Genomic DNA, 26348 nt, shown 5'->3' on the forward strand with positions numbered 1-26348 from the left:
GTTGGGCGATGGGGAACACTCCCTTGCCCCAGTCATACCTACAAATCCAGTTGGAGCTACAGGGATTTGTCCTTGCTAGGGGAGACCGTTGTCCCCAAGGGGAGGAGGGGCAGGAAGTGTCCCATGGCACAGTAAGGGCAGCCCTGGGCACCTTGTGGGGCAGGAGCCCCCCCCCAGTGCTGCCCCAAGACTAGGCAAGGGAGGCAGGGGGGCTCTGCTCCCCCAGCTGGAGGTGGCCAGCAGGGCTGTCGTCTGCCCCATCCCACTGGATGCTGAAACTGCCCCATCTCATGGTGACCTGCTGCCCCCCCAACCCCCCCCGCCTCCACAAACCCCGCAAACTTTTGAAACGTTTATTAAATACAAAAAACCCCGGTCTCTGCGACCGAACGCTGCATTCAACGTACGCTCAAAAAAAGGGTCAAACATTCAAATGTACAAAAGTTGCCGGTGGCCCCCCCCAGCCCCGGCGTGCTGCCCCGCTCCCGGCCCCACTGCTCCTGGCCCCCTGCGGGGTGTGGGGGGGGTGCTGGGGCTCCCAGTCCCATGGAGGGGCACAGGGCACCCGCCCTGCACGGCCCCGGCCTCTCCTGCCTGCAGCCCCCCCTGCCCCAGGCCTGGAGGGGGGAAGCGAGAGAAGGGAGAGACCCCAGTGTCCCTCAAACCACCTGTGGGGCACCTGCTGCTGGAGGGAGCTGTGGCGCAGCCCCTCCTCTGCAAGAGCCCCCCCCAAGGAGGGGCTGGGAGGGTTCAAAACGAGCCCTATCTCCCCAAAAAGTGGGGAGGGCAAGTGAGGGCAGGCGTAGGCAGGGGCTGAACACGCACACAGCATCTGCCTTTGGGGAGGGGAGACGGGATACGGCCGCCATCCCCCAGGCCTGGGGAAACTGAGGCACAGCGAGGGGCATTCGCTAACTGGAGGTCTCTGTTTGGCAGAGCTGAGACAGGGCCCGGCTCTAAGCACCAGACTAAAGCAGAGGAAGACAGCGAGCCACGTCGTCGCGCCCAGCAGCGCAGGCAGCACTCAGCTGGGGCGGCAACATGGCCCTGATCCTGCCTGCTCGGGGGGGCCTGGGCTGCTCCCACCCCCAGCTGGGGCAGCAGCAGTTCCAGCGCTGTCAAAGGGGGAAGCCTGCACCCCACTTCTCGCAGCGCTGGTGGGGACCCCCCCAGGTCTCCCAGAGCAGCAGAATCTCACCCTCCCCGCCCGGGGTGCAGGCAGGAGCTGGCATGGGCAGGGGGCTCCTCGCCAGCGCTGGGGTTGCCCCCTCCCTCTGTGCCGGGAGCCGCACACAGGGCGGCCGGGCTCGTCCGCCGACACACCAAGTATGGGGCGGGGGTCCTGCAAACACACTCGTGGGGACGGGGAGAACAGAGAAATCCTGGGGACTGAGGGCGGGCTGTGGGGCAGCCGTCTCCGGAAGGCAGCAGAGTAGGCAGAAAACATCCCCGTCCAGTCCTGGCTCTTGAGCTGGGGCAAAACCCGCTGTGCCCAGCCAGTCCGGACACAGAGCCGGCTCCCAGCGGCTCTGCCGGTGGCATGAGCGCTAGCCCCGGGCCAGGCGGGGGGGTGGCCTGCCGATCTCCACCGTGATGTTGGTGTACATGGGCTGGCGTGAAACCTCCACCAGCCGGTACTGCAGCGAGCTGATCCCATCCCGCTTCATCGTCATTTTGGTGTTCTGGATCTTGGTGAATCTGGTGGGAATGGGAGTGGGATGAGGCGGGAGGGGGCCGGGGGGGGGAGCTTGCCGCTGTGCCAGACCTCTGCAGGGGTGAGCAGAGCAGAGGAGCTGGTGGCCGGAGGTAGCCAAGCGATCACCCAGCATCCCAGCTCTCCTGGACCCTGCGGCTCACTCACCTCTGCGGGTTGGGCTCGTTGTGTTTGTCACGTTCGTGCTTGATCATGCGGTACCTCCCGATGCGGATGTCGGGCCTCGACACCTTCATGCCGTTCAGGGAGATGCTGGGGGCCGGGAGCAGGGGGCGATCAGCATGTGGGCACCAAGGTGGGACGTTCCCCACCCCAGAGACCTGTGGGGTCAACTCCCAGCCCAAATAAACCTGTCCCTGCTTACCCAGGGCTGTGCCAAGCCAAGCTGACTAAAGCCAGACCACAGCAGGGCCAGTGCCACGACCGAGGGTGCCACATGCCTCATGGCAGAGCGTGCCCAAAGCACCACTCCTGCCTCTGGCTCTGCAGGCCGGCAGCTGCGGTCAGCCTGTGCTGTTTACATTCCCCAAATGCCGGTGTCCAGCCCTTCCCTCAGCCCCCCCGACACATTAAGGGCTGTCTCAAGCTCTCTCAGAGCGCCACACGCTGCTTGTTTACCACCTCAGATGGAAACCACAACGACACCACCGTGCCCATGGCACCTGCAAGGGGTGTTTCGCTTGCCCAGCCATTACAGGCTGGTTGCGCACCACTGTCTGCGTGCTTCTTCCCCAGGCAGTGCCATAGGGAAACCCCTGGGAGATGAAGTGGGAGCCATCCGTCTTGTCTCCAGCACCCAACGCGGGGTGCGTGCGGGGGGGGATTCGGCTCCAGTCCTGCACGCGGCTGTGCTGCGGCCTGCCGGCTGCCGGCAGAAATGCCTGCTCAGCTGCTGCGCGGCTGCCACCAAGACGCTTCCAAGTTTTGCATCCCAGCCCTGGACGCGTCCAAGTTTAGCATCCCGGCCCTGGCCTGGAGCGGAGCCCACAGGCACGCCGCCCCGCTGGCACAGCTTGCACCACAGCAGGAGGGGGACGGGCCCCATCACACTGGGGGGGTTCAGCCCCAAGGAAGGCATGTGGGTGCCCCACAGCCCCCCAGCACCCTGGGAGGGGTCAGTTTGATCTGTGAGGGTCACCAGCCCTCAAGTTGAAGGATAATTAAATCCCTCTCTGCCACGTGGCATGCCCTGTGCATGTCCCCCACAAAACCAGGAGCCCCAGCACTGGTGAAGGTGCCCAGGTCGGTGCTCGGCAGAGAGACACCAGCACACACCAACCAGCTGGGGCTGGTGAGGGGTTGGCACCTACCGGTTAAAGATGTCATCGTCCTCTCCTCCCCAGCCCCAGTACTCGTTGGGAAAGCCGTTGATCTTCAGGAACTGTGACTTGCTCAGCCCAGAGACGCCACCGAAGTAGCCAGCATAGGGCAGCCTGCAGGGTGACAGCAAACATGTCAGCCCCCAGGGTCAGGCAGGGATGGGGGTCAACTCCATGGCAACCCCCAGGGACAAACACCAGCCCCCTCCACGTCACTCTCCCACCCAGGGCTCTGCGTCCTCTCCCATCCAATGTCCACAGTTATAGCCAGTGACCCCACGCCTGCCCTGGGTGTCCACTAAGGTTGGTGGCCTGGGTGTCATCCCAGCCCTGCCCAGGTAAACACCCCAGCCCCACAGAGCACCCACCTGAACCCAAACTTGTCCATGCCAACGGCAAAGTGCCGTGGCTGCTCATAGCAGCGATAGAGGTTGCGGTCGTCCATGGGGATGAGGTCCACGTCGCTGAAGATGAAGCAGTCATACTCCTCGTCATCCTTGAGGGCCTCCAGGAACCCCACATTGAGCAGCTTGGCCCGGTTGAAGGTGTCCTCGCCAAACTGCGGGGCAGAGCTCAGTGATGCCCGCCTGCCCACCCTGGCCCCACCAACCCCTCGTCCCTGGCCCCCTCACCTGGTTGATGATGTAGATGCCGTAAGCCACCTTCTGCCGGCGCAGGATGGGGTGCAGGTAGTGCAGCCAGTACTTGAGATGGTGTTCACGGTGTCGGAAGGGGATGAGGATGGCCACCTTCTGCCGGGGCAGGCAGTCTGGGGGGGTGTACTTGCCACCCTGGCGCACATCGGGGTTCTCCCGCTGCACGCGCTCCATGCTCATGGGAGAGCTGAACTCGATGAGCAGGCGCCCAACTGCAAGAGGGAGGGCAGGGTGATGCCCGCAGAACAGGACACAGTCCGGGTCATGGTCACCCACTGCTCCTGGCCAGGCCAGTGAGCAAACAGCCAGGGGGACCTGCAAGGGGGACCGGCACTGCCAAGGGCAGAGAACACCCAAAACCTTTCCCAAACAGGGGCAGAGAGACTGGGCAAGCCACTAATAAAACCTGAAGAAACCAGCTGTCCTGGTACCAGTTCCAGGCCTGGGTTTCTCCATTGTTCCACCCCTGAGACGAGAAGCCATGTTCAGGGCCCAGGGGACAGGGATGCCGCCCACTCCAGCTGCACACTCAGAGCCAGAGCCCACGTCCCCTCCACGCTCACCCTGCACATCTCACCTAAGCCGGGAGGCATCTCCTGGCAGGGCTGCAAGGGCTTCTCAGTGGCAGACTGGTTGGTGCTGGGCTTGGCGCTGGGGGACGGGGCCTCAGCGCCAGCTGGCGCGTAGCTGGGGACGGTGCCGTTGGGGCGGGAGAAGTTGGAGAAAGGGTGGGCGCGCGAGGCGTTCCTGGCGTTGAAGCGGCTGAAGAAGTCCAGGTGCTGCGCGTAGACGTCGAAGTAGAGGATCATGATGATGACAAAGTGGAGCAGGCAGAGCAGCAGCACGGCCTTGCAAATCCTTTCCAGGGTCACCCCCAAGAGCAGCCTGGTCATCTTCTGGGCACGGGCAGGCGGACATGTGCGCTCAGTGGGGCAGGGGGGCGGCTCCAGCCACGGTCCTGATCCTGCCGAGACACCCCACACTCAGGACACCCCCAGCCTGAGCCCCCAACCCCAGCCCAAACAACAGCAGGGCAGCGGGAGCAGCGCAGGCCTGCGGAGGAGGCGGTGGGCTCGCAGGTGGGCATGCCAGAGAGCACCCCGTGGGGATGCTGCGCTCAGATCCCTGCTCTGGAGGCACAGCCATGAAGACACAAGAGGTCCCCAGCGCCATGCAGCAAGTCTTCTGCCCGCTTTCCAAGGCCCAGACCAGGCCAGACCCAGTCCCTGTCCCCGTCACCCCCCAGCAGGGGACGGGGGTACCGTCATGGGTGCCACAAAGAGCCTCTGTGGAGGCTGGGCCCATGGAGAAGGTCATGCTCTCCAAAACACAGCCAGCCTGGGGTGTCCCAAAGGGGGGTTCCCTCATCAGCCACACCTTTCTGTGCCACCCCATTTCCCTCCTCCCCGTCCCACCCCCCTCGGCTGCGCTGCACCCCAGCAGCGGCACCAAAGCGGGGCGGTCAAGAGAGCGCCATGCCGGCAGGGGCCCTCCTCAGGGCCAGCGGGGCCAGCAGCTGCGCAGCAGACACCCAGTCACGCCAAGCGGGATATCCTGGCCCTCAGGACGGGGGTCCCTGCCACGTCCAGGGGAGTCCGGCTTACAGCCAGTGGCGCAGGTCCTCTCTCCTCCTGCTGCCGGTGGGGAGGCCCCCTGGGACGCTGGGAGCCGCTGGGAGCCAGGGTCCCCTTATCTCCCACATGACACCTGGAGCTGGGCCAGGGCCCTGACGGGAAGGCAGCCGGGAGAGTCACCGGAGAGCCCCGGCTGAGCCAAACCGTCTGGCTCTTCCCAGCTTCGCCACCGCCGGGGCTTGGGCCACAGCACGGTCCTGGGCCACAGCTCCTGCCCTGGTCCCTGTCTCCACCCCTGCTCCCAGGGAAGCTGCGAGGACAAGAGACAGGCACGGGGGGTTCGCAAGGCCCTGGGGACCCTGGGACAGGCCGATGCCACTGCAGGGACCCTGAGGGGACCCCGGCAGCCGGGGAGCTGCAACAAGACCCCCCAGCAGGAGCGCAGCTAGGACCCGAAGGTGCTGGCAACCATCCCAGGGCCTGGGCCAGCCCACCGGCAGCTGCCAGTCCCGGCCAGTGGGGCCCCCCGGGGAGCCACAGGGCACCGAGCCGGCAGTGACGGCAGCACCGGCTGGGAGCAGGGACGGGAGCCGAGGCGTAAAGCAGGACCCCCTGCCCAACCCCACTCCAGCTGCCCCCTCCCACCCCCGGCAGGCAGCGGGGTGCGGGCAGGAGCCCACCGCAGGCAGTGAAGTGCTGGAAAAGGCTCCAAGCCCAGTGCCCACCTGTGTCCACCCACTCCATCGGATGCAGAGTGGGGTCCCCACGGGCAGGGGCCTCCTGGCACGCCCCAGCACCCCAGCCCCTCATCCATGTTTTTTCTAGAAAGTCGCCCTCTGGAGAAAAGCCGGTTTTGCCGTTATCTCCCAAACCTTCTCACGGTCACGGCGCCCTGCCACCGAGCACAGCCCTTGACGTAGCGACCTGCCTGACCCCAGCGCCCACCAGAAACCCTCCCCAAAAACCACAGCCCTCGCAGCAGGCAGCACATGGAGCGGCGGCACCTCGACAGCCAGGTGGGGAGGCGCTAGGAAAAAATAAGAGCAGGTTTTAGGGACCCTTTAGCGGGGTGGTCCACGAGGTGAGCGGAGCACAGTTTTCGATGGGAACAAAAGCGAAGCACTCCATCAAACGGTGGCCACGGGATGCCACGAGTATGAGTGGGCTTAAAAACACCCGCTTAAGCAGGGGGGCTATGAAATATGATGTTATCTCCCCCACTACAGTGCAGCATCTTCTCAAGGGGCAAGAGGCCGAAAGCAACCTGGGGCTGGGGAGCTGGTCCCCAGGGATTCACCCCAGTGTGGTGCATGCCATGGGGCTGGTGATGCTCGTTTTGGAGGGGTTGCTCATCTTCATGGGCTCCATCCTTATTCCCGCAGGCCACTGGAGGCATGGGGGGAGCCGAGGGCCCCAGGGCCACCTTTGGTGGCCCCGGGGCCATCGGCTCCCCCAACGCCTCCCTTCTCCCAGCCAAAAGCAGGGCAAAGGGGCACGTTCATCACAACCAACCCCCCCCCGGAATTTTTCCCAGCCCCCAACACACACAAAAACTTATTAAAAAACGAGAAACAACCTCAAAAAGAGGCTTTTTCCCGAGTCGGGGCGGTGCCACCCGTAAGTGACCGGGATCTCATCCCCCCGGGTCGCATCTCGGGGCCATCCCCGGGCCTCTCCCAGCCGGCCAGGCCTGTCCGCGCCGTTATACTCACCGCGGCCTCGGGGCTGCCGCGCCGCCCCGGCGCCGGTCAGCGGCCCCCGCCGCCGCCGCCTCCTCCTCCTCTTCCTCCTCCAGCCCCGGCCGCCGGCCCGCGGGCTCCCATGCCCGGGGCTGCGGGGCGGAGGGGGGTAAGGGGGGGACCCAACCGGCCGGGCCGCCGCACCACCGAGAGCCGCAGGGAGACGGGGCCGCGCCCGCACGCCGGCTCCGCCCGCCGCCGCCGCCGCACCGGGCGGGGCCGCCGCCGCCGACCGCCCCGCGCTCCCGGGACCGCGCTGCCGCCGGGCGAGCGTAGCCCCGCCGGGACCGGGACCACACGGATGCAAAACCCCACGGATGTAGACCCCACCGGGATGCTCCCCCCACCCCCAGCCGCTCCGGGATGCTCAGCCCTTGGCCCCAAGCCCGGCACCGAGGACCCTCCGCGCACACCCCCCCCCGCCACCCCCCCAACCTCCGGGGGCACAGGGACAGGGTCTATCGGTGTTCCTTTCTCCCCCCCCTTCCCTTTTTGGCAGCGTGGGAGGCAGCGCTTTCACCCACCCATCCATCCGGGACAACTCCTGCGTCCATGGGTGTTGGTGCTGGCTCAGCGCCCATCGCAACCTATTTGTGGCTCCTTCCCCCCCCCCCCCCCCCCCCCGCTTCTTTTCCATTTTTCTCGGTGTTTCCTAGCAATGAATTTCACTCTCCCTAACACAACAGCATCACCGAAAGATCTTGGGCTGGTCCCACCAAGAGTTTGGCCCACCACGAGTAGTTTTGGTGACATCCTCAGCCTTTCCCTTCTTGCCAACCCCACAACAGTGTTTGTCCCCATGTCGAGCAGCCCCTGTCTCTCGTCATGCCCTGTGCCTGGCCATTCACCCGAGCCAGGGCCTTCCTGCTGCCCAGCGGCAGCTCCCTTAAGAAGACAACCTTACAGCAGAGATCAAAGCAGCACCCAAACTGCCCAACCCTGCTCCACCCCTGCTAAAAGCTGTCCAACTTCTGCCTCCAGCTCTCGCTTCGGCTCTTCAGCAGGTGGCATTTCCCTCCATGAGTACTTACACACGGTCACCAAATCATCTTTCAACTCCCGCTGCTGCTGCTTTTAAATGAGATGTGGTGCAAGATGCTGGAGTCCCACATAAGCTTTCTCCATGCTTGGGCAGCAGGTACTTAGCACACCCAAGGGAGTGCAGGGCATGCTCCCCTCACCCCCACCAGCTGCAGGATGGAGGCCATAGGCCACCCACACTACCATGATATCAGCCCTGGTGGGTCTCATGTCCTCACAAGGGGCCCATGATCAAGCCCAGAGCCCATTCCCTTCCCAAAGCCGTGATACACACAGGTGGGATTTGGAGGGTGGGAAACACCTTACAGAGGGACATTTCTGACAGCGGATGGATTTCTATCAAGCCAGTGCAGGGCAGGCCAGACCCGTCACTGAAAGACGAGGGGGTGAGTCTTTCAAGACAGATGAATGATCAAGATGATTAACCCATGGAGCAGCTTCTCTACCGCCAGCGCAGGCTGCCCAACCTCAGGTATCTCCTTCCAGCAGGCAGCCCCATGAATTCGATGTGGGTCTGACAGGATGGCCCTGTGGATGGCCCTTCTGACACCTCTAGCCCATAGCAGCGGCAATGCCAGGGGTACAGCCCTGAGGCAGGATGGGCAACACTGCCCACACCAGACACCTTCTGAGCAGGCAGGACCCAGGTCATGTCCCTGCCATTACATGGGGCACACAGAGCTCCTGTTGCAGCCTCCAGCCCCAGAGCAGCCAGCATTGCTGGCAGGAACAGTGGCTTGGTTTGCCCCAGCTGTCTTCCTGCACCCCAGGCTGAGACACTGCTGTCCCAAAACGCACAGGACAACGGGGAGCAGAGCTGGGAAACCAGCAGAGCTTGGAGAGGCCATGCAGAGGCAGCTGCCCTAGTCTCAAGGGCAAAAATCAGCAGGCATGAACGCTTCTCTGGCTCTAGCAGCCCCACTGCTGTTCCAGCCTGGTACACCCAGGTGGGAAGAGAGATGGGCAGCTCCAGACGTGCATCTGCTCTGAGGCAGCAATAACAGCACCAGGATATCGATGCTTCTCCTACAAAGGTGTACTGGCAGCACAGCAGGATGAGGGCCTTGTGCTGGATACAGCAGACTGCAGAAGCATCAGCTCCAGGCTCTCTGCAAAGCGGAGGCAGGAGGACCTCGTTCTTCCCTTCCCCCAAGCCTAGCAGAAGAGCTGCAGGCCCAGCTGTCCACAGCCGGCTTCCCCACGCTGTATTCACTGCAGCCAGGGAGAGGGGAGCAGAGCCAGCACAAAGTGTCCTCACCCCTGGGAACTCTGCCAGGGCCCCCTGGGATGGAGGGGCACTGCAGACCCGAGAGCCCCGGCACCCAGCAGCACCTGCCCAGGCAGCAGCACCCAGCCAACAGTCACACAAGGGGGCTGCTGGCTGAAGGAGAGCCTTGGAAGGGGCAAAAGCTTTGCTCCTCTGCCCTTCTGGAGCTCCCCAGCTACACAATGGGGCTACGGACACTCTGTACGCTCCCGCTGTGCTAAACTACCTGGATGGGAGCCGAAAGGCCCAAACCAGCTTGTGCCTGTGCCTTCAGCATGCCTCACATGGGGCAGTGCCAGTGCTGGTAGGAGCCTGGCAGAGGCAGTGTGGAGCTGCCTGCTGCCTGCTCCAGCAGCCTCCTACTTGCTCTGGGCAGCAAAGCAGAGCTCTGTGTTCCCACAGCCCAAAGAGGGTGGCCTATTGCAGGCTGAGGAGGCAGCAAGATAAACCCCACACATGGAGGACACCACCAGGCTACCGGAGCCAGGCAGGGACTTTGCCAGAGGCACAGAGGGGAATCTCCAAGCAGGGGGTCAGCCCAAATCAGCACTTGCTCTCTGCAAGCCTCCCTGGCACGCACAGGGCAGAGGAAGAGCTGCATCCTTGGACGAGAACCATATTTATTTCACGGACACAGAATTGCACTGGTGGTTGATTCTACACATACCGGGGACACGCAGCAGCAGGGCCCCACAGGCTGGGCCAGGCTGCTGGGAGCAGATTCACACAGAGAAATTTGTTTCTTCCGAGGGGCCAACTGATCGGCAGGACGGGGCTCTACACAGCCGGGGTCCCGCTCCCGCCACCAGGCGGCTTCTGCCCCAATCAAGGATAGAAACATTAAATAAATATATACAGCACCTCTCGGGGCAGGCTGGAACAGGCTGGGTGGGACAGGGCTCAGTTGCCCATTTTTACTTTAGATGTCTAGAAAGAAAGAAAGAGAGGTTAGGCCAAGCCCTACAAACCCCAGCCCAGCACCCCTGTCCCACTCAGCACCCCGGGACCATCCAGAAGCTGCAGACAGCTTATCAGCCCCACCGATAAGACACGAGCATCACACAGGATGCACCCAAGGTGACACCCTCGGTGACAGTTGCTCAGAAGGGCCATCAAAAGAGTTCTCACTGCTGCAAATAGGCACAGCATGCTGTGGGGAGAGCTGTGCCACTGCAAACTTCAAAAGTAGCCTCCCTGTCCCAATGCAGAGGATTGTGCTGGAGCCCAGGTGTGTCTCCCTGGAGCTGAAGAGCACCCAGGGTGCCAGGCACTTGGTGCTCACGTAAACCTGGTGGCCCCAGGATGCGTGTACCTGCAAGATAGCAACGATGACCCCAAACAGCCCTATGGCACTGCCAAAGATCTCCACGATCAGGATCTTGACGAAGAGGCTGGCGTTCTGCGCATCAGCCAGGGCAGCCCCACTGCCCACTATGCCCACGCAGACCCCACAGAAGAGATTGCACAACCCCACGGTCAGGCCAGCCCCGAACATGGAGAAACCTGTGAGAGAGGAACACTGCAAGAGCAGGGGGTAACCGGCACCCGGGGCATGCTGCAGCAGCTCTGTCTCGAGGTGACAGAAGATCCAGAGCTACCAAGTACCAGCAGCATCCTCCTCTTTGGGGAGTAGGACTGCTCCAGGGTGTGCCCCAGCTCCTGCAGCACCAGGCCAGCAGGTGACAGTGCTCTGGGGCTGCCAGAGGGAGGACTAGTGCTGCTGCTGGGCAGCACAGCCCAGCTGAGTGCAGCAAGGCATCACGAAGGTAACTAAAAAGCTACTTTTTGGCAGAAGAGTCACACGTCCTTCAGACACCTGCAGCAGGCTACGGGCCAGCAGAGCCGGGCCCTGCAGTCCTGTTCTCTACAGCCCAGGGCAGAGGGAACAGCAGGAGGTGAGAGTCAGGGTGTGGCAATGCTCACAGCGACGGCACCAGGGACTGAGCAGTCCTTACCTGCGTGGTAGTTCCTGGCTCCAATCGCCTCTGGGGTGACTGCAGAGAAAGGCTGAGAGAAAGCACAAGCCATGGGTTACTGTCAAGTCTGTGGTCTCCAGAAGCACCTGCTCCCAGTACAGCATGTGGCAGCTATATTTTGTCTAGAGCTGGTCCCTGACTCCATGTCCCTGGGTGGCTTCATGATATCTGCTCCCCCAACCCACTCTTCAGTATGGACAAGGGCCACCACACAGACCACCAGCCCAGGGGCTCCCAGAGCCACAAAAGTGTCCAAAATCACTAGAGGGACACTGCTCACAACTCTGCCCCACGCTTGGCTGGCACCCCCACTGTGGCCCTGAGGTCATCTCAGGGCTGGCAGGGCAGCCCAGGTCCTCCCATACCTCAGCCATGTTACTGATGACAATTGCCATGATGATCCCGTAGATGGCCACAGCCTCGCAGAAAATGATGCTGTAGAGAAAGGCAAAGTCTGAGCACAGCGTCCCAGTCAGCCTGAGCACAGCATCCCAGGCTCTCCCCTATCCCGAGCAGCCTCTGCCAATTCTTGCCAGGCCAGCCAGAAGCCAGACCTCTCTCCGGGGCCATAGCTCAAGCCTGCCACACTGCTGCCAAGGGCAGAAAGGCAGTCCAGCCTACCCACTGCTTTCCTCAAACAAGGGAGAGCTGCCAAGGACAAAGGCTGGGTGCTGGTGGCGCTGTACCACCCGAAGAAGCTGAGACGACCCTGTGGGAAGCAGGCCTAGCGAGCCCTGTCCTCCGCCAGCCCCCGTTGCTCCTTTGGGGAAGGGCTGTGCAAGGTCTGGCCAGGGGAACCCTTGCTGGGGGCAGGAAGTTGATCTCAGGGTGTTTGTTTTGAACACACTGGGCTCATTCACTGCATGATATCACACAGTGACTCTTCAAAGCAGCACTCTGGCTCCTTTAGGGCTCTTTGTTTTGAAAACAAACAGCGCAGCAAGTAACAGTCTGCCAGCAGCACCCAGCTAGAGACAGGACAGGAGCCTCTGCACTGTGCTGGGACCCGCCCCGTTCAGGCACAGCATGAACACGAACCCCAGGTCTGTGCTTACCTGACCAGGTTCTTGGTTTTGATCCGAGGGGCTTTGACTCCACCACCGATGATGCTGGAGCCCGTGATGTAAATCCCCCTGTGGCAGACAAGGGTGGTTGGTGGAGGGTCTGGCACTTGCTGAAGGATTCAATAGGGATACCAGGATCTTCCAGCTGAGCGACACTATGAACTTGGTCTGTCCATCCCCCAGGGTACAAATGGTCCAAAGCTCCACTGCCTACACCAGCAGAACTGCTGGGGCACAAGAGCCACCACTGCATGGCCTGGGCTCAGGCGCATGGCTTCCAGAGAGCCAGGGACGTCCCTGCTTCTCCACTGCCATTGCAGCCCATGAGGTGGTCCGTCCAGACTGCCCAGCAACCTGCCCCCACTGCTGCAGTGACCCACCCAGCCCCAGATTCCTGCATGTACACACTGTCCTGCCCCTGCCCTGCCATAGGAAACAGCACTACCTAAGCAACTACTGAGTTGGGACAGCAGGAGCCTGCTGAAGAGCCAGCCCCACTCACCAAGCAGCTCCCACCACAGACAGGGAAATGGCCAGGCCAATGCCCAGGTTGCACCACATGAAGGGTGAGGTCTCTGTCAGGAACCTGTAGAGGAAGAAGTGCCCTGAGTTAGCACACAGGCTGAGCCCCTCTAGTCATGGTGCACAGCCCCACAACAGGTAGCCCCCACCCCATCATACAGACTGAGATGCGCTAGGCACTGACAGATGGTGGGACACAAGAGCCTTTCTTTGCCAGCCAGCAACCAAGGACCCTCACCCGCATGGACCAAGAACTTCCTCCCAAACCCTCACTGTCAAGGGGAAGCCTGGGCTGTGAGGCTGCTGGGACAAAGGTGGGTGATGGCTGCACGAGGACCCTATATGGAGCCAGTCACACATACACGTGGACTGCACCTATCCCTCCTCACAGTGACCACTGCCCATCACTCAAAAGCAAGTGCTGTTTCTTGCCAGGCACTGTCAATACCGACCACCTCACCCAGCCCTGTGCTCAGTGGGGGGGATGCCGGTATTTGCAGGGAACTCACCAGGCCACATCGAAGCGGAAGCCCAGGTCAAATATTGTGTAGCAGATCCCTGGAAAGCAAGAGTGACATGGGAACCTTCAGACAGGCACCAGCAACTAGCCCAGTGCTGCCATTTCCTCCCCTACCCGTGGAGCCCAGGAGCACAGCACAGCACAGCATGCAGAAGAGTTACTGGGAAGACTGTCTCAGGCGTGCAGAGCTGTGGGGCAAGGTGCCCCACCAAAGTCCAGCCCCAGCAACCCCAGTACTCCCACATCAGCACAAGACAGAGACAGCCCAGACCTGCGATACTCCCAGACTCCATCCCAGTCTTCACTGAGGATTGCTGCGGTTGTTGCACTCATTTTCTGCTCCCTGACCCTGTTGAGCACCCACAGGCCACGCTGGGCTGAAGGGAGCCCTGTGCCCCAGCACAGTCTCCATCCGCATCACTCAACAGCTCAGCCCCGCTGGAGAGCCAAGGAACCAGGTGACCAGCCATGAGCTCTTCTCTCTCACAGGGAGGAGAGAGATGCGAGGCTGTGCCCTGACTGACCATCAGGTGCTGCTCCATCACCATCCCACCAGGATCTGTGCTGCTCCCCAGGAGCCCTTCAACACCAGAAGCGGCAGCTGCTGCCCAGCACCCCCCTCTTCAAGAATGTTCAAGACGCGCCTGCTGTCCTCAGTGTTTTTCCCAAGGTTGGTCATTTGCAGAAAAATTTGTACTCCAACACTGCCAGGAGACAACAAAGAGCAGCCCTGAAACGCCCAGAAAAGCTCTTCCTTTCCAGGGAGGGATTATAAGGGCAGCTCACCCTGCTGTACCCCAAGTGCTCCTCTCGCATGCCGGATTGCAGTTGGGAGTCACACCGAGCAGCCCAAGCAGACACAGAGGTGCTTACACTAAAACTCTGCTCTACTCTGAGCTCACGAGCAGGAAACACAGCTGCAGACCAGAAGAGATACTCACTCTTTGCGTGACTTGCAGTGCGCAGCTGGAAAAGACATAGACCTAGCCCTAAGGAACAGATAGGTGCAGGCAGTGTGGCACTGTCTGCTCCACACCAGATAAAGAGGGTGAAGGGATGGCTCTTTACCACTGCTAACTAGAGCCTGCAGCTGTGTGACACTGACCCCGCATATGTCTGGATAAAGAGGAAACGTGAGACTTCTGAAATGCTTAAAAGCAGCAAAGAGGACATTGCATGTCTCCTGCTGCTCCCTTCCCCCAGAGTTGCAGTCTGGAGACCGAGGTGACAGCAAGCCAGCGATGTGCTTAGTAGCAACATAGGGGCAGGACCATGTGCCCCAGGCTGCAGGAGCCTTTCCCTGCCCATAGCCAAGACCTGAGGACAACCCATCCCATGGGAGAGCTCAGTGCTGCAGCCTAGGGAGACCTGCCAGCCTCACGGCAGGGGTGTCCCCATTGCCCCTGTGTGCTAAACCCCTCCACAGATGACTTGGGGCCCAGTACCCCATGCACCAGGAGGACATACAAGTGCTGCCAGATGAGCAAGCCCCAAAACGGGAAGCAGTAATGCTGGTCACTGCTCCCGCCCGCAGAATTGTGGTGTCCCCCTCCCCTGCAGCAACACACACAAATAAGGAACAGTGCCACCGTGACCAAGGAGCATGGCGGGAGGCCACATCCCAGCTCACATGCCTGGCGACCTTCAGGGACGATCGACGGTGCTGAGCATGGCCAGTCTGTAACTTGTGTTTTGGTTTCGCTGCTTGGCTGGCTGAGCAGGAACTGAACCCAGCCAGCTTTATCTGACCCCACTCCCCAGGAGTGGTAAAGAAGAGCTACAACCAGCTCAGGGCAGATCCCCAGGGCACCTTCCATCTCTTCAAGAGCAGTTGTAGCCTTGGATTCATACATAAAAGAAACAGGGTGAATGATACTTTCCCATGAGCTCTGTCTCGCAGCCCTGCAGCCAGAAGGGAAAAAAAAAAAAAAAGAGCCAGGACAGCAAGACCAGAGCACCAAAGCAGGGCTCAGGACAAGGAGGAAAAGCACAAAGAGGCACCACAGCAACACTGAGCTGAGGAAACTGTTTCCTGCTCGCTCCTTCCCCAAAAAGGGACTGCAACAGGGCAGGGGAAGTTAAAAGCATGTGGGCTCAGCTCATTGACTTTTTCCAACAGTCTAAAGTTCGCAGTGCATGTCCATGCTGGTGCGAGCTGCATGATTCAGAGAGCCCAGGAAGGCAGCCCTGGGCCCAGCCCTGGATTCACCAGGGAGTGAACCCTGGAAACACGAGGGAGTGAGACACCCTCAGCTTCTGACTCTGTCTTTCCCCTCACTCAAACACTGAGGCAGAAGCCAAGGTCTCCCCAGCTTCTGCCTGGCTTGTGGTCACCTCACTCGGCACTGAAAGAGGAAATAACAATCAACTCCAGCATAAAAACCTTCCTGCTACCCCTTGAAGTCATCCCTTTCACAGGAAGCATTAAATCCATCCTCAGTGCCACCGAGCCCAACGCCATCAGCAGTAGAGCCCAGGCTGCCACAAGCTGCAAAACAGCCATGCACTAGCTCTGGCATCATCTGGACAAACCTGCACATTTCCTTGCACAGCCACAGCTTGGCAAAGCAGGAAGCATCTCCTCCGTCCAGGAGACAACAACTGTCACAGCCTGAAAAAACAGGCACCTATCTTTACCTCCCCTGATCTGACAGATCCAAACACAACCCTTGACTGCCACCAGCACCTTTCCACACTCACAATGAAGCAAATCAACTGCTCAACCCGGACATACTCAGAGCACCAACAGCTGCACATCCAGAGGCAGCTGTCAGTTACATGGCGCTGCTGGGGAGCCGATCCCTCAAAGCGCCCAGGGAGTGATGTCCGGTCTGAGGACCCCCACAGCGGTGCTCCCGGTGCCGTGGCAGGCCACGGGCCAGCCCTCCTGCCTCTGCCCCAGAGCAGCTCGGCCACCGGGGGACTGACAACGTCGCAATCCTTTGACCACCACCTCCCTTTTCCACACCACAGCGAACCTCCACAGCCTCTCTCCGGCAAGGCAGCAGCCAGCACGGACAGAAGGCCAAGCTACGGTCTCTCCTCACACCCAGAGCCCCCTCCTGACCCACGGCCCAGCCCCACAGCCCGACCCTGTCACCCACGGTCGGCCCTGTCACCCACGGCCCAGCCCCCCTCTGCCCCCCGTCCCGTCCCGTCGCTGACCGACGCCCAGCAGCGTGCTCCAGAAGGCGAGGCCGAGCCCCGAGTACAGCAGGGCGAGCCCCGTCATGGCGGCGGCGGCGCGGGACGGAGCGGAGCGGGCCGGCCGGGTGCGAGCGCGTCACCTGACCCGCGCGGGACACGTGAGCGGAACCGCAGCGCCGGAGCGGAAAGCGCGTGACGCCACCGCCGCCACCGCGCCCGCTTATTGGCTGCCCGGCCTGACAGCCGCGCGGGAACTACACAGACCAGAACACACCGTGGCCAGCGTCTCTTCCCATTGGCTGCCCTTCCCCTCTCCGCCCTGCCGATAGGCTCCGCTCCCTCAGGGGCGGAATTTCCGGGAACGGAGAAGGCGGGGCCGTGTTCTCATTGGCCTATTCCGCGCCCCAGCCCGGAAGCGGGCGCAGGGGTCCCGCGTGGCGGGCCTGACCCCCGACCCCACGGCGCCATGGCAACGGCCTTCAGCAGCGACGGGGAGGCCGCGCTGCGGCGGGAGTTGGGCCCGGCGGCGGCCGCACCGCGGGGGGACCTTGACGGCTTCTACGAGATGGGCCGGGCCGCCGCCTTCGTGCGGGGCGGCGGGTTCCGTAAGGTGAGCGGGGCCGGAGGTGGAGCGGGGCCGGGGGCTGCGGGTCGCCCCAACCCGCTGCTTCACACCCTGTCCTCTCCCCAGGTCGCCCTCCAGTTCCCCGATGAGCTCCTGGCGGACGCGGCGACGGTGGCGGCCCGGATGGAGGCTGCGACAGGGGCCGAGATGTACGTCCTGGGAGACACCACGTACGGCAGGTCGGTGAGGGGCTGCGGGGCAGGGGCGTCCCGGGGGTCCTCCACGGGCAGGAATGGGGCTGCTCGTCCCCTGCCTGGCAGGCCCGAGGGCTCCTGGAGCTGCCCGGTCTGGGGAGAGCGGTGCCAGGGAGGAGGAAGAGCTCCGTGGTGCAGAGCCCGTTTGACAGTGGGTCCTCCCTCCCCGCAGCTGCTGTGTGGACGAAGTGGCTGCCGAGCATGCAGGTGCCGAGGCAGTGTTGCACTACGGCCCAGCCTGCCTCAGCCCCTGCAGAAAGCTGCCGGTGCTGCACATCTTCGGGCAGCAGCCCCTGGACATTGGACGTTGCACAGAGGCCTTCCGGGAGCTCTACCCCGATCGGCAGACCCGTGTGGTGGTGCTGAGCGATGTGGTCTATGCCCACATGATGGGTGAGTGCTCTGGGGCAGGGAGGGGGTCTATGGTGCTGCTCTGAGCTCTACAGAGCTGCCAGCGGAAGAGGCAGCAGCACCCAGGCAGTTCCCAGACACTGTCGGCCTTAATTTCTGTCCTTTCCTTTCCCCTAATCTGCTGTCCCACCTTCTGTGGGTCAGGTCTGTGGCTGTGTTTCACTTTCATTCCTCTGTCCCTTCAGGTGAGCTGGAGCAGCAGTTGTGCCCCGAGTACCCCAATATTGTTTTCTCCAGGGTGGTGTGCGGGGACCCTCCTGGCCCTGCACCGCCCGGGGAGGTGCGGCAATTTGGTCGCCAGTTCCCGGTGGAGGCGTTGGGAGGGCTGCAGGACTGCGCCATGTTCTACGTGGGAGCTGAGGGCCTGGCCCTCACCAGCTTCATGCTGACCTGGAACCGCTGCCCCTTCAGCTCCTTTGATCCTGCCACCGGCTGCGGCCGCCGTGAGACCCTCAACGTCAACCGGGCCCTGATGCGACGCCTCTACCTGGTGGAGCGGGCCCGGGACGCCAAGGTGGTGGGCATCCTGGTGGGCACCCTCGGCGTGGCAGGCTACCTGGTTGTGTTGCAGCACCTCCGAGAGCTTTTGCGCCGGGCTGGCAAGCGCAGCTACATGCTGGCTGTGGGGAAACCAAACCCCGCCAAGCTGGCCAACTTCCTGGAGGTGGACATTTTTGTGCTGGTGGCCTGCTCTCAGAACACCCTGCTGGACTCCAGTGAATTCTACCGGCCCATCGTGACCCCCTATGAGCTGGAGCTGGCCTGTAACCCAGCCCGGGAGTGGACAGGGAACTACTTCACTGATTTCAGAGACCTGCTGCCAGGTAACAGCTGGAAACCAGCTGCCCAATACCCTCCTGGCACACGTCCTGCCCTGCTCCCCTGCCTGGAGGCTGCAGTTGCCCTGGCTCTGTGCTGGCCGGAGGATAGACATAAGCACTGGGTTAATGTTATCATTTCCTGGCAGGTGCCTGCGCACATGTTGAGCTCCCACCAGCTGTTCCAGCAGCGGAGGCCATTCCTGACGTCTCGCTGATCACGGGGGAGATGCGTGCGGCCCACCTCTGTGACCACCCAGCCCCTCAGCTGCCCCCCAGCACCACCCTGGCCTGTAGGGACCAGACGCGGGCCCTCGCAGAGATCAGCCCTGCTGGTTCGTGATGTGGTTTCATGGCGGGGCTGAGCGCTGGTGCAGGGGCAGTGCTGCCTCCCTGCTCCCAGTAACAATTCCCTCTCTCTCTCCTCCCAGCCTCCTTCCTGGAGTCCCGCAGCTGGCGGGGCCTGGAGCAGCAGCTGGGGCAGACGCCCGTCTCCAAGGCTGTGCAGGGCCGACGAGGGATTGCCATTGCATACGAGGACGAGGGGCACGAGCAACCCTGATTCGGCAGCAGCATCAGCAGAAGCAAGGGGTGTGCGGGGGCCCAGGCAGTGCCTGCCACTGGGTGCTGGACCTGTGAGGGTGTCATGAGGGTCCGGACCTGCCACCAACTGGCCCTATGCTGGGTGCGGCTGTGGGTCAGTAGTGCTGTGGTGGGACAGCAGGAGTTGCATGCGTGTTTGGGGATGCTGGCTGCACCCCAGGGCTCAAGGCCAGGAGAGGGGCCCAGCCCAGACTTGGCCTCCAAGGGCTCCCCAGTCCAGGGCAGCTTTGGCCCTGTGTGGAAAGGTCACAGCTTCGCACAAGCTGACAGCACCAGGACTCGAGGCTTGTGTGGGCTACTGCTGCTAACTAAAGCTGAACTGTAAAGGACTTGTGAGTGAATCGTCTTCTAGAATAAACCATGGGCTGAGGAGTGCAGGCAGGGGTGATACCAGACATCCCAGAGTGAAAACAAAAATCACAGTGCCCACTCTGGCGTTGGCTAAAATCAGCCTGAGAGAACAGAAAACCAGAACTGGGACTCCCCAGAAATGAAACCACATTCACAGGCTGGACTGGGGAACAAGGCAAAGGGGAGAGGGCTCCGAGCACCAGCAAGCCCCTCGCCTGTTCTGATGAACAGGAGTGTGGCACACACATCGTGTGCTGCAGGGGGGACAGGGGTCTGACCCCTCTTGTGTGGGGCAGGACCATTTCAGCTCCGTGAGCTGCTCGTTGTTGGGCAGGAGAGTGTGGTGAGCAGGGGTGGACCACTGATTTTCACCATCCCTCACGCAGCCAGGGGGTACATGAGGTGTTGAGGCACCCCAACCTTGATTTAATCCCCTCTGCTGGGCTGTTGCCCAGAGGCAAAGGGCAGGCAAAGTCCGGTTACCGCAATAACGACAGCCACAACATAGAAATAGTCTTAATATAATTAGGTGCAGGGCCTCCCCCCTCCCAACCACACACTTACAAACGAGCAGGGGGCAAGCCCCCCCGCCCAGCTAGCCACTGCCATGGGCACAGGGACAGCCCCCCCCACCGTGGGGCACAGGCACCCACAGGGAAGTGCCGGGGAAGGGCTGGTAGCCTGGGCACGGGGCAGCCCATGCTGGGGCCGTCCTGCCCAGGCTTCCCCCTCGCCCACCGCCGCCTCCTGCAGCCGGCACTCCCGTCCCCTGTGAGGGGGGAGCATGCTGGGGGAAACAAAGATGCTGACACCGAGATGCGGCCACCAAATCTAGCTGAGGAGCGTCCCGAGTGGGTTAATTCTAGGTGGAGGGTTATTCTACGGAGCCGTACTGCAGCAGGGCAGGGAGGATGAGGGGAGGGGGGGAAGGTTCCTTGCAGGAAAGAGCTGGTCCGGGCAAATTGTCCGCGGTCCTGGCCAGGTGCTCAGTAGTCTGCTGTGTACTCCGTGCCATGCAGCCCTCGGCACAGCAGGGTGAACTCCTTCACCATCTCCTTCACTCGCCGCTTGTTCACACGCTCTCTGCTAAGACAGAGGGAGAGGACAAACGTGGAGCAGGAGGGACACACCAGGCCATGCCGGGGCGGAGGTCGTTCCCACCGCATGTGGGGCACAGCCATCACAGGGAGGGGTGCACGAACCTGAGGATCTGCTGGCTGAAGGTCTCCTTCTGCTCAGGGCTGACGCGGGCTGAGGGGAAGCCATCCTGCTGCATGGCCTCCTTGATCCAGACGCTCAGGTAGCTGAAGCAGTGCTTGTTCAAGGCAAAGAGGATTTCTGCGAAGTGATCCATGAGGCTGCGGGATGCCTGTCCGCCGACGCCCTGCCACAGAGCAGACAGACCCTGCTGAGCCCCCGGCATCACCCTGCCTGCACCCACCCATGCTGCTGGGCTTTCTGTCCCCGTCTCCGCAGGGGAACAGAGCCCAAAGCTGCCCAGGGAGCCCGTGGTCCCGGCGTCTCTCACCTCCAGCACTGCCTGCAGCAGCACTTTGCCGTTCTCATGCACAACCTGTCCCACTGGGGCGATCTCTCCGCAGCGGGGCAGCAGCTCTGTCTGCAACACACAGCCCAGCATGCTCAGTACCGGCACGGGCTTCACATCCTTGCCCAACTCCTTCCCTCCCAGCTCTCAGGTGGGGGCTGCATGATGCCATGATACTCACAAAAAAGCCACAGGATGCTTTGACCGTTGGGGCCTCGGGGAACTTGAGCGAAAGGACACCTGAGGGCAGAAAATGCTCAAGTTAGCAGCCAAAACCCTGCACACCACCCCAAATCAGCCCTGTGATCCCCAGCCCCTGGCTGGTCTGTGCCCGGCTCCGCAGGAGGAGCAGGCTGGCTTCTCCGCAGAGCGATATGGAGCATGTGCCCGTACCCGTGGTACTCACCACACTGAAACACTGCTTTGACATCCAGGTTGCTACACAGGAAGAGGTCCGGCTTCCTTTTCAGAGCCTGCAAGGCACACAGACAGGCAGCATAAACCCAGCGCTGCAGAGGCAGCCAGGAAACCTCCGAGGAACCCAGCGCCCCAGACAACCTCTGCCTGGACGCACACTTACCTGGGCACACCCACGGTAAACGGCAGATTCACACAGTACAGCAGGAAACCATCACTTTCCACCCCCCCGCCCCCCTAAAATGTCAATCAAACAGCCAGGCAGTTTGCTACACTCAGGGACCGCCGACCCCAGGACCTGAAGACAGACGCCACAGCAGCGTACACACAAACACTTTGGACACAGAGATGGCACAGAGGGCTCCTGTCCCACCAGAGCAGACCAGGCAGTGGCAGCACTCCCGGGACAAGGGCAGCCATGCGGCACCCAGCAGAGACCAGCCACCTGTGTGCTTTGCTCCTCTCAAAGACGCTGGCCTCCCCGGGGTCACAGGAACCGGTTCAAGCAGTAACCCCAGACTGGACCAGCGGCTCGCTCTGCTTGGGCTCCAGGGCACAGATGACTAGGAGATGCCAACATTGCAAGTCCGCGATCAGAAAACCTTTGGTATTTTTCTGCCACACGGCGATCGCACCAGCCTCTGTGGGCGTCAGGCACTGCTGCTGGGGACACCCTGAGCTGTGGAACCCCATGCAACTGCTTGGTCCCCCCTGTGCTGGCACTGGGCAGCTACTGGATGGGTATGTTTCAGTCTGCACCTTCCACTCCATGGGAAGGGCTTCTGCCCTGCCACAGTGAGCCCTGCTATGTAAGGTGGCCATGTCCGTGCCCTGACCACCGTGCCACCTTGCCCACTGCTGCAGACCAGCACTGGGGATGACAGCCATGCCTCCTGCCCTGCTGTCACTGCGACATCGGGGACAGCACCCACAGCACTGGAGTGGCCCCACTCTGTGCCTGGAGCTCAGAGGTCAGGCAGCCCTTGGACTGAGCTGTGTGCAGGGCCACTGCTCTCCTCCGAGCCTGCTCCCAGGGACGAAAGCAGGGACAGCTTTCAGCCAGCAGTGCCCAGGACACACAGCCATCGGACCACGGCTGTGGTCTCGAAGCAAAACAGACTTATTTCCCACCCCTTCTTCTCCAGGGAAAGCCCATGGTCATCTGCCCAGTGCAGAGAACCAAGAAGCGGAGGGGCAGCTTTCAGGGTTACCCCATCTCCTTTCTGACTCTTTGTATCACATGCTGCAAGAGAGGGCTCAGGTTTGCTTGGGCACCAAAAGCATCACTGTACCAGGCGGAGATAGCACAGTTGCAGGGACTTGCTTCCCGGTGAGACACAAGGAGAGACCTTCATGGGGGCAATCAGGGGCCGCATGATGCCCGTGCGTGTGTATATACACACTATGTGCACCATCCCTCCTGACGTGCTAGCACCATCAGAAGGCTAGCTAGCGCCTGGGCGATGGTTTAGAATCGCATCCACTCACTGTGGCTGCTGTCGTCTAGTCAGCCCCATACCAAACAAACACTTGCAAGGGACCTTGCAGTTTTAGCCATGGGTGACTACCCCGCCTGGAGCAGGCTCCAGAGCGGTGACCATGAACTTCTCCCCTAGCAGCACGCTGCTCAAGCGCAGTTGGCTCCTGTGATACCACGCAGCTGCAGGTTCCTTTACCCTGCCAGTACAAGGGGCTGGTTTTAACACGAGTCCTGCGCGCTGCAAGACTTTTCAGTTGGCACAAGAGTCATCCAACGTGCTCAGGTTGCCACCTACCTGCAGGGTGAGTCTCCCAGCCAAACCAGACCAGCAGCAGGCAGAGCCCACCAAGATCTCCCGCAGCCTCACTGCAGCATCTGCTCCTCCCTCCGTCAGGGCCATGGGGGAAAGCGTGCCAATAGTGGAAGGGCTCCTTCCCATAGGACACCTCCACCAAGAGAGTGCAGAGCGCAAGCCCAATCTGGGCACATGTGCACATCTATTGTAGACACAGATGCTTTTTACCCCCCATGAGATGGGGCCCTGTGGAGCTTCTCCCGTTAGCAAATGGCACCAGGTAGATCCAGCTGTGTTTTCCCAGCACCAGGAACCCTGCTCCAGCTCTGGGGCTTCTCTTACTGCCAGCCTGTCCTCCCCATCTCCTGCCAGGGCAGCTCTGCTCATGTGTTCTGGGATGGGGACAGGTCTTTAAATGCTTTCAAATGCCTCCCCGCATCCTCTGCCACTGCAGAGGTTGGCCTTGGCTCTCTGGTGAGGGCTGTTCTGCAGGCTGGTACAAAAAGGACGTTGGGTTTTTCTCCACAGCAACTGCAAGATCCCCCAGACAGGTCTTCAGAGTAGCCTCTTCTTCTCTGCCTGGCTCTTCAGGGGCAGGCAGGCATGGAAGGGACACCAACCCCGCTCCTCCAGCAGACAGGGGACAGCGAAGGGGCTGCACAGCCAGTTCCTGCAGCTTTCCAGAACACACAGATCAAGCCCTTGTGTCTGTCACCACAACCTCTTCCCAGCCCACACGCCTGGTGGAGCAGAGCCTCCAGCTTTGGAAAGGGCACATGAGCTTGGCCAGGCACCAGTGCCAGGGAGGAACAGTCAACCCCTGCCTGCCGGGGATAGGGGATGCCCCATGTTCTCCACAGGGCTCTATGACTCCGTCTGGAGCAGGTGTGGTAGAGAGCTCAAGGACTGCTGGGTGTAGCCTGGACCAGACAAAGAAGGGAGGGAGGTGGGGGACGGCGGTGGCTGGGCCATCACAGAAGGTCAGTCCTGCATCTTCTGCCTGGCAAGGCCCTGCTTGCCCAGTCTGTCCCTGGGCTCCTGGTCAGGGAAGGTCACCACAGTGCTCCCAAGGTCTGTGCCAGCGTGGAGCCCTGCCAAGGAGCATGGATGTGCTTGCAGCCACCATGCTTGCAGTGGGGAGGCAGGCTGGAGAGCCCCCAAAGCCTATCTGCAATCAGGAGCATGCACACTAGTGATACCCACTGGCCAGGGAGCAGGTGAGAGCTCCCAAACACCAGAACCTCCTGCCTGGGTTTGCAGGTGCAGACCCGAGTGGAAGCCCCAGCTGCCATGGCTGTGCGGTCTTGGGAACCCTGCGTGGGTGGCACTGAGCCCCCCAGCCCTCCAGGGGGGACGCTCACCTTGGGGACAGCAGCGATGCTCTGCACCGTTCCCAGCACACAACAGAAGCAGGAGAGGGCAGATTTAACTGCAAAAGGTGCCGGCACCGCTCTGTGCGGCCTTATGACAGACTGGTCATTTTACACTTAGCTTTGAGTAGTAATAGCAGCTCCAGGGTCTCCAGCATCCATAAGGCATTTGGTTTAAGCCAGCATGCTCTCACGACCAGCCACCGCCATCATCAAGAGAGGATTACCAATTAGCATGGTGGCAAAATGATCGACCACACCAACTGGGCAGTCTCACGGGCTGCAATCAAGCCCAAATAAATATACTGTAAAGTCAACTGGAATCCTGTCACACAGAGAGATGACTCTCCGTGTGCTGGTGACAGCGGGCTGATGTGTAGGCATTAGGTTGGAGCTTCTGAATTATCAGAAGGTAGGACAGTACTTGCTGGCAGAGGGAGAGGACAAAACCACTGCCTGCAAGGAGAAACCAGACAAATTCGAAACAGGGAAGATGATACATTTCCCCCAAGGTGATCAACCACAGCAGCAGACGGTCAGGGAAGTGGGAAAGTCTGCACACTTTGACACACTCTTGGGTTCAAACTTGGTGCTGCTCTGGAAGATGCAATACTTCACCAAGGTCTCCGCAGGCAGAGCAGGCTGGAATGAAAACACAGCCCCTGCCACATCAGAATTGGATCTGAAGAGACCTGCAGTTCTCCCCAACTTCAATCCTTGGATTTACAAATGCCCAACAGCATCACTGCAGAGCATAGTCCTCTGGTAGAAGAGAGGCTGGACACACCTCTGCCATCAGGCAGCTCCTGAAATCCTGGCAGCAAGGAGCCAGCAGGGGCAGCAAGGCCATTTCTTGACAGGGTTTCAAAGCATCCCACCAGATCGTCAGTCTGGGAAGAGGGGCAGGCCAGAAAGAGGGGGAGACCTCAAAACAAATCCTATGCATGAGGAGAGAGGATGGGGATGGGATCCTTTGGTCTTTGTGGGGTTACTGGAAGAAAAAGCCCAGGAAAACATCAGGTCTTGAGTGGCTGTGGACGGTGGTGGGCTGGCAGTACAATGCCAGACATCTCACAGTGATCCAAGACAGAGCAACCACGGAGGTAGGAGCCTCCGAGCAGCTCCTACAGCAGGACCTCCAAAGGACACAGCCTGTCTGGAGATCAGCACGCTGGAGATGGGGCCAGCTGCCAGCACGCTGCCCCAGCATTGCCTGCAGATGCTGCAGGTAACAGCTTCCCAGCAGCCAGGATGGGTGGTGGTTGCTGTCACAGCGCACCCCATGGAAGTGCAGCACAGTTGTACTTTTCTCTCCAAGTGAGCACAAATGTGCTGTGTCCAGTCCAAGTAGCCTTGGAAGAGTCTCTCAGAGACACTTAATTCCCTACCCACCCAGCAGGACCACCTCTACCTGCCCTCCAGGAGCAATACACTTGTTGAGTCCTTGCAAGCCCTCCAAGCAACAGCGGCTCCCGAGTGACCTTCCAGTGCTTCCCTCTGCTCTTAGAAAGATTCCCTACTGACTAACCTGGATCCTTTTCCATGATTTCCTCCCATTACTGTTTGTCCCACTTGAGGAGAACGGAAAAGCGGTTTTTACCTACAACTGTGGCATTACTTTTTACACATCCCAAGACTCATGCAGCTCCTCAGGCTCCCATCAGCCATTCCTCCTCATCGTGTGTCATCTTCCTAGATG

At 61.1% G+C, this 26348-nt stretch overlaps 3 protein-coding genes across 8 annotated transcripts in view; 1 reads left to right on the forward strand and 2 right to left on the reverse strand.

Annotated features, from left to right (window-relative positions):
- Positions 1 to 357: 357 nt before the first annotated feature.
- Positions 358 to 16718, reverse strand: LOC134520186 (V-type proton ATPase 21 kDa proteolipid subunit c''). 4 transcript variants are annotated; one of them, XM_063345238.1, is made up of 12 exons: positions 16558 to 16718; positions 13382 to 13430; positions 12853 to 12936; positions 12342 to 12419; positions 11652 to 11721; positions 11266 to 11317; positions 4267 to 4653; positions 3666 to 3901; positions 3402 to 3592; positions 3025 to 3147; positions 1862 to 1966; positions 361 to 1698 (listed from the first exon to the last, which is right to left on the reverse strand). In XM_063345238.1, exons 1-12 carry the CDS (start codon positions 16622 to 16624, stop codon positions 1548 to 1550), a joined length of 1593 nt encoding a protein of 530 aa, XP_063201308.1. In that variant the 5' UTR covers positions 16625 to 16718; the 3' UTR covers positions 361 to 1547. The 4 variants fall into 4 exon arrangements, with proteins under 4 accessions (XP_063201310.1, XP_063201309.1, XP_063201308.1 ...); XM_063345241.1 differs by lacking the exons at positions 361 to 1698; positions 1862 to 1966; positions 3025 to 3147; ... (1 more) ...; positions 3666 to 3901; positions 4267 to 4653 and adding exons at positions 9911 to 10237; positions 10623 to 10813 and having other exon boundaries at positions 16558 to 16717; XM_063345240.1 differs by lacking the exons at positions 11266 to 11317; positions 11652 to 11721; positions 12342 to 12419; ... (1 more) ...; positions 13382 to 13430; positions 16558 to 16718 and adding an exon at positions 6976 to 7176 and having other exon boundaries at positions 358 to 1698.
- Positions 16719 to 16955: 237 nt separating this feature from the next.
- Positions 16956 to 19560, forward strand: DPH2 (diphthamide biosynthesis 2). The gene is made up of 6 exons (XM_063343902.1): positions 16956 to 17149; positions 17231 to 17343; positions 17531 to 17751; positions 17955 to 18593; positions 18737 to 18922; positions 19019 to 19560. Exons 1-6 carry the CDS (start codon positions 17006 to 17008, stop codon positions 19147 to 19149), a joined length of 1434 nt encoding a protein of 477 aa, XP_063199972.1. The 5' UTR covers positions 16956 to 17005; the 3' UTR covers positions 19150 to 19560.
- A 486-nt stretch (positions 19561 to 20046) lies between these two features.
- Positions 20047 to 26348, reverse strand: part of IPO13 (importin 13) — a 32426-nt gene continuing 26124 nt past the window's right edge. The window contains exons 16-20 of one of the 3 annotated variants that reach the window (XM_063343038.1): positions 21494 to 21560; positions 21269 to 21327; positions 21070 to 21159; positions 20744 to 20925; positions 20047 to 20627 (exon numbers count right to left, since the gene is read on the reverse strand). In XM_063343038.1, the coding sequence (XP_063199108.1) occupies positions 20528 to 20627; positions 20744 to 20925; positions 21070 to 21159; positions 21269 to 21327; positions 21494 to 21560 (498 nt within the window). In that variant the 3' untranslated portion in view covers positions 20047 to 20527. Of the gene's footprint in view, positions 20628 to 20743; positions 20926 to 21069; positions 21160 to 21268; positions 21328 to 21493; positions 21561 to 26348 lie in introns of those variants that run through there. The other 2 variants (XM_063343039.1, XR_010072161.1) reach the window with 2 other exon arrangements.

Source organism: Chroicocephalus ridibundus, chromosome 8 (genome assembly GCF_963924245.1).
Source record: "Chroicocephalus ridibundus chromosome 8, bChrRid1.1, whole genome shotgun sequence".
Lineage (NCBI taxonomy): Eukaryota > Metazoa > Chordata > Aves > Charadriiformes > Laridae > Chroicocephalus > Chroicocephalus ridibundus.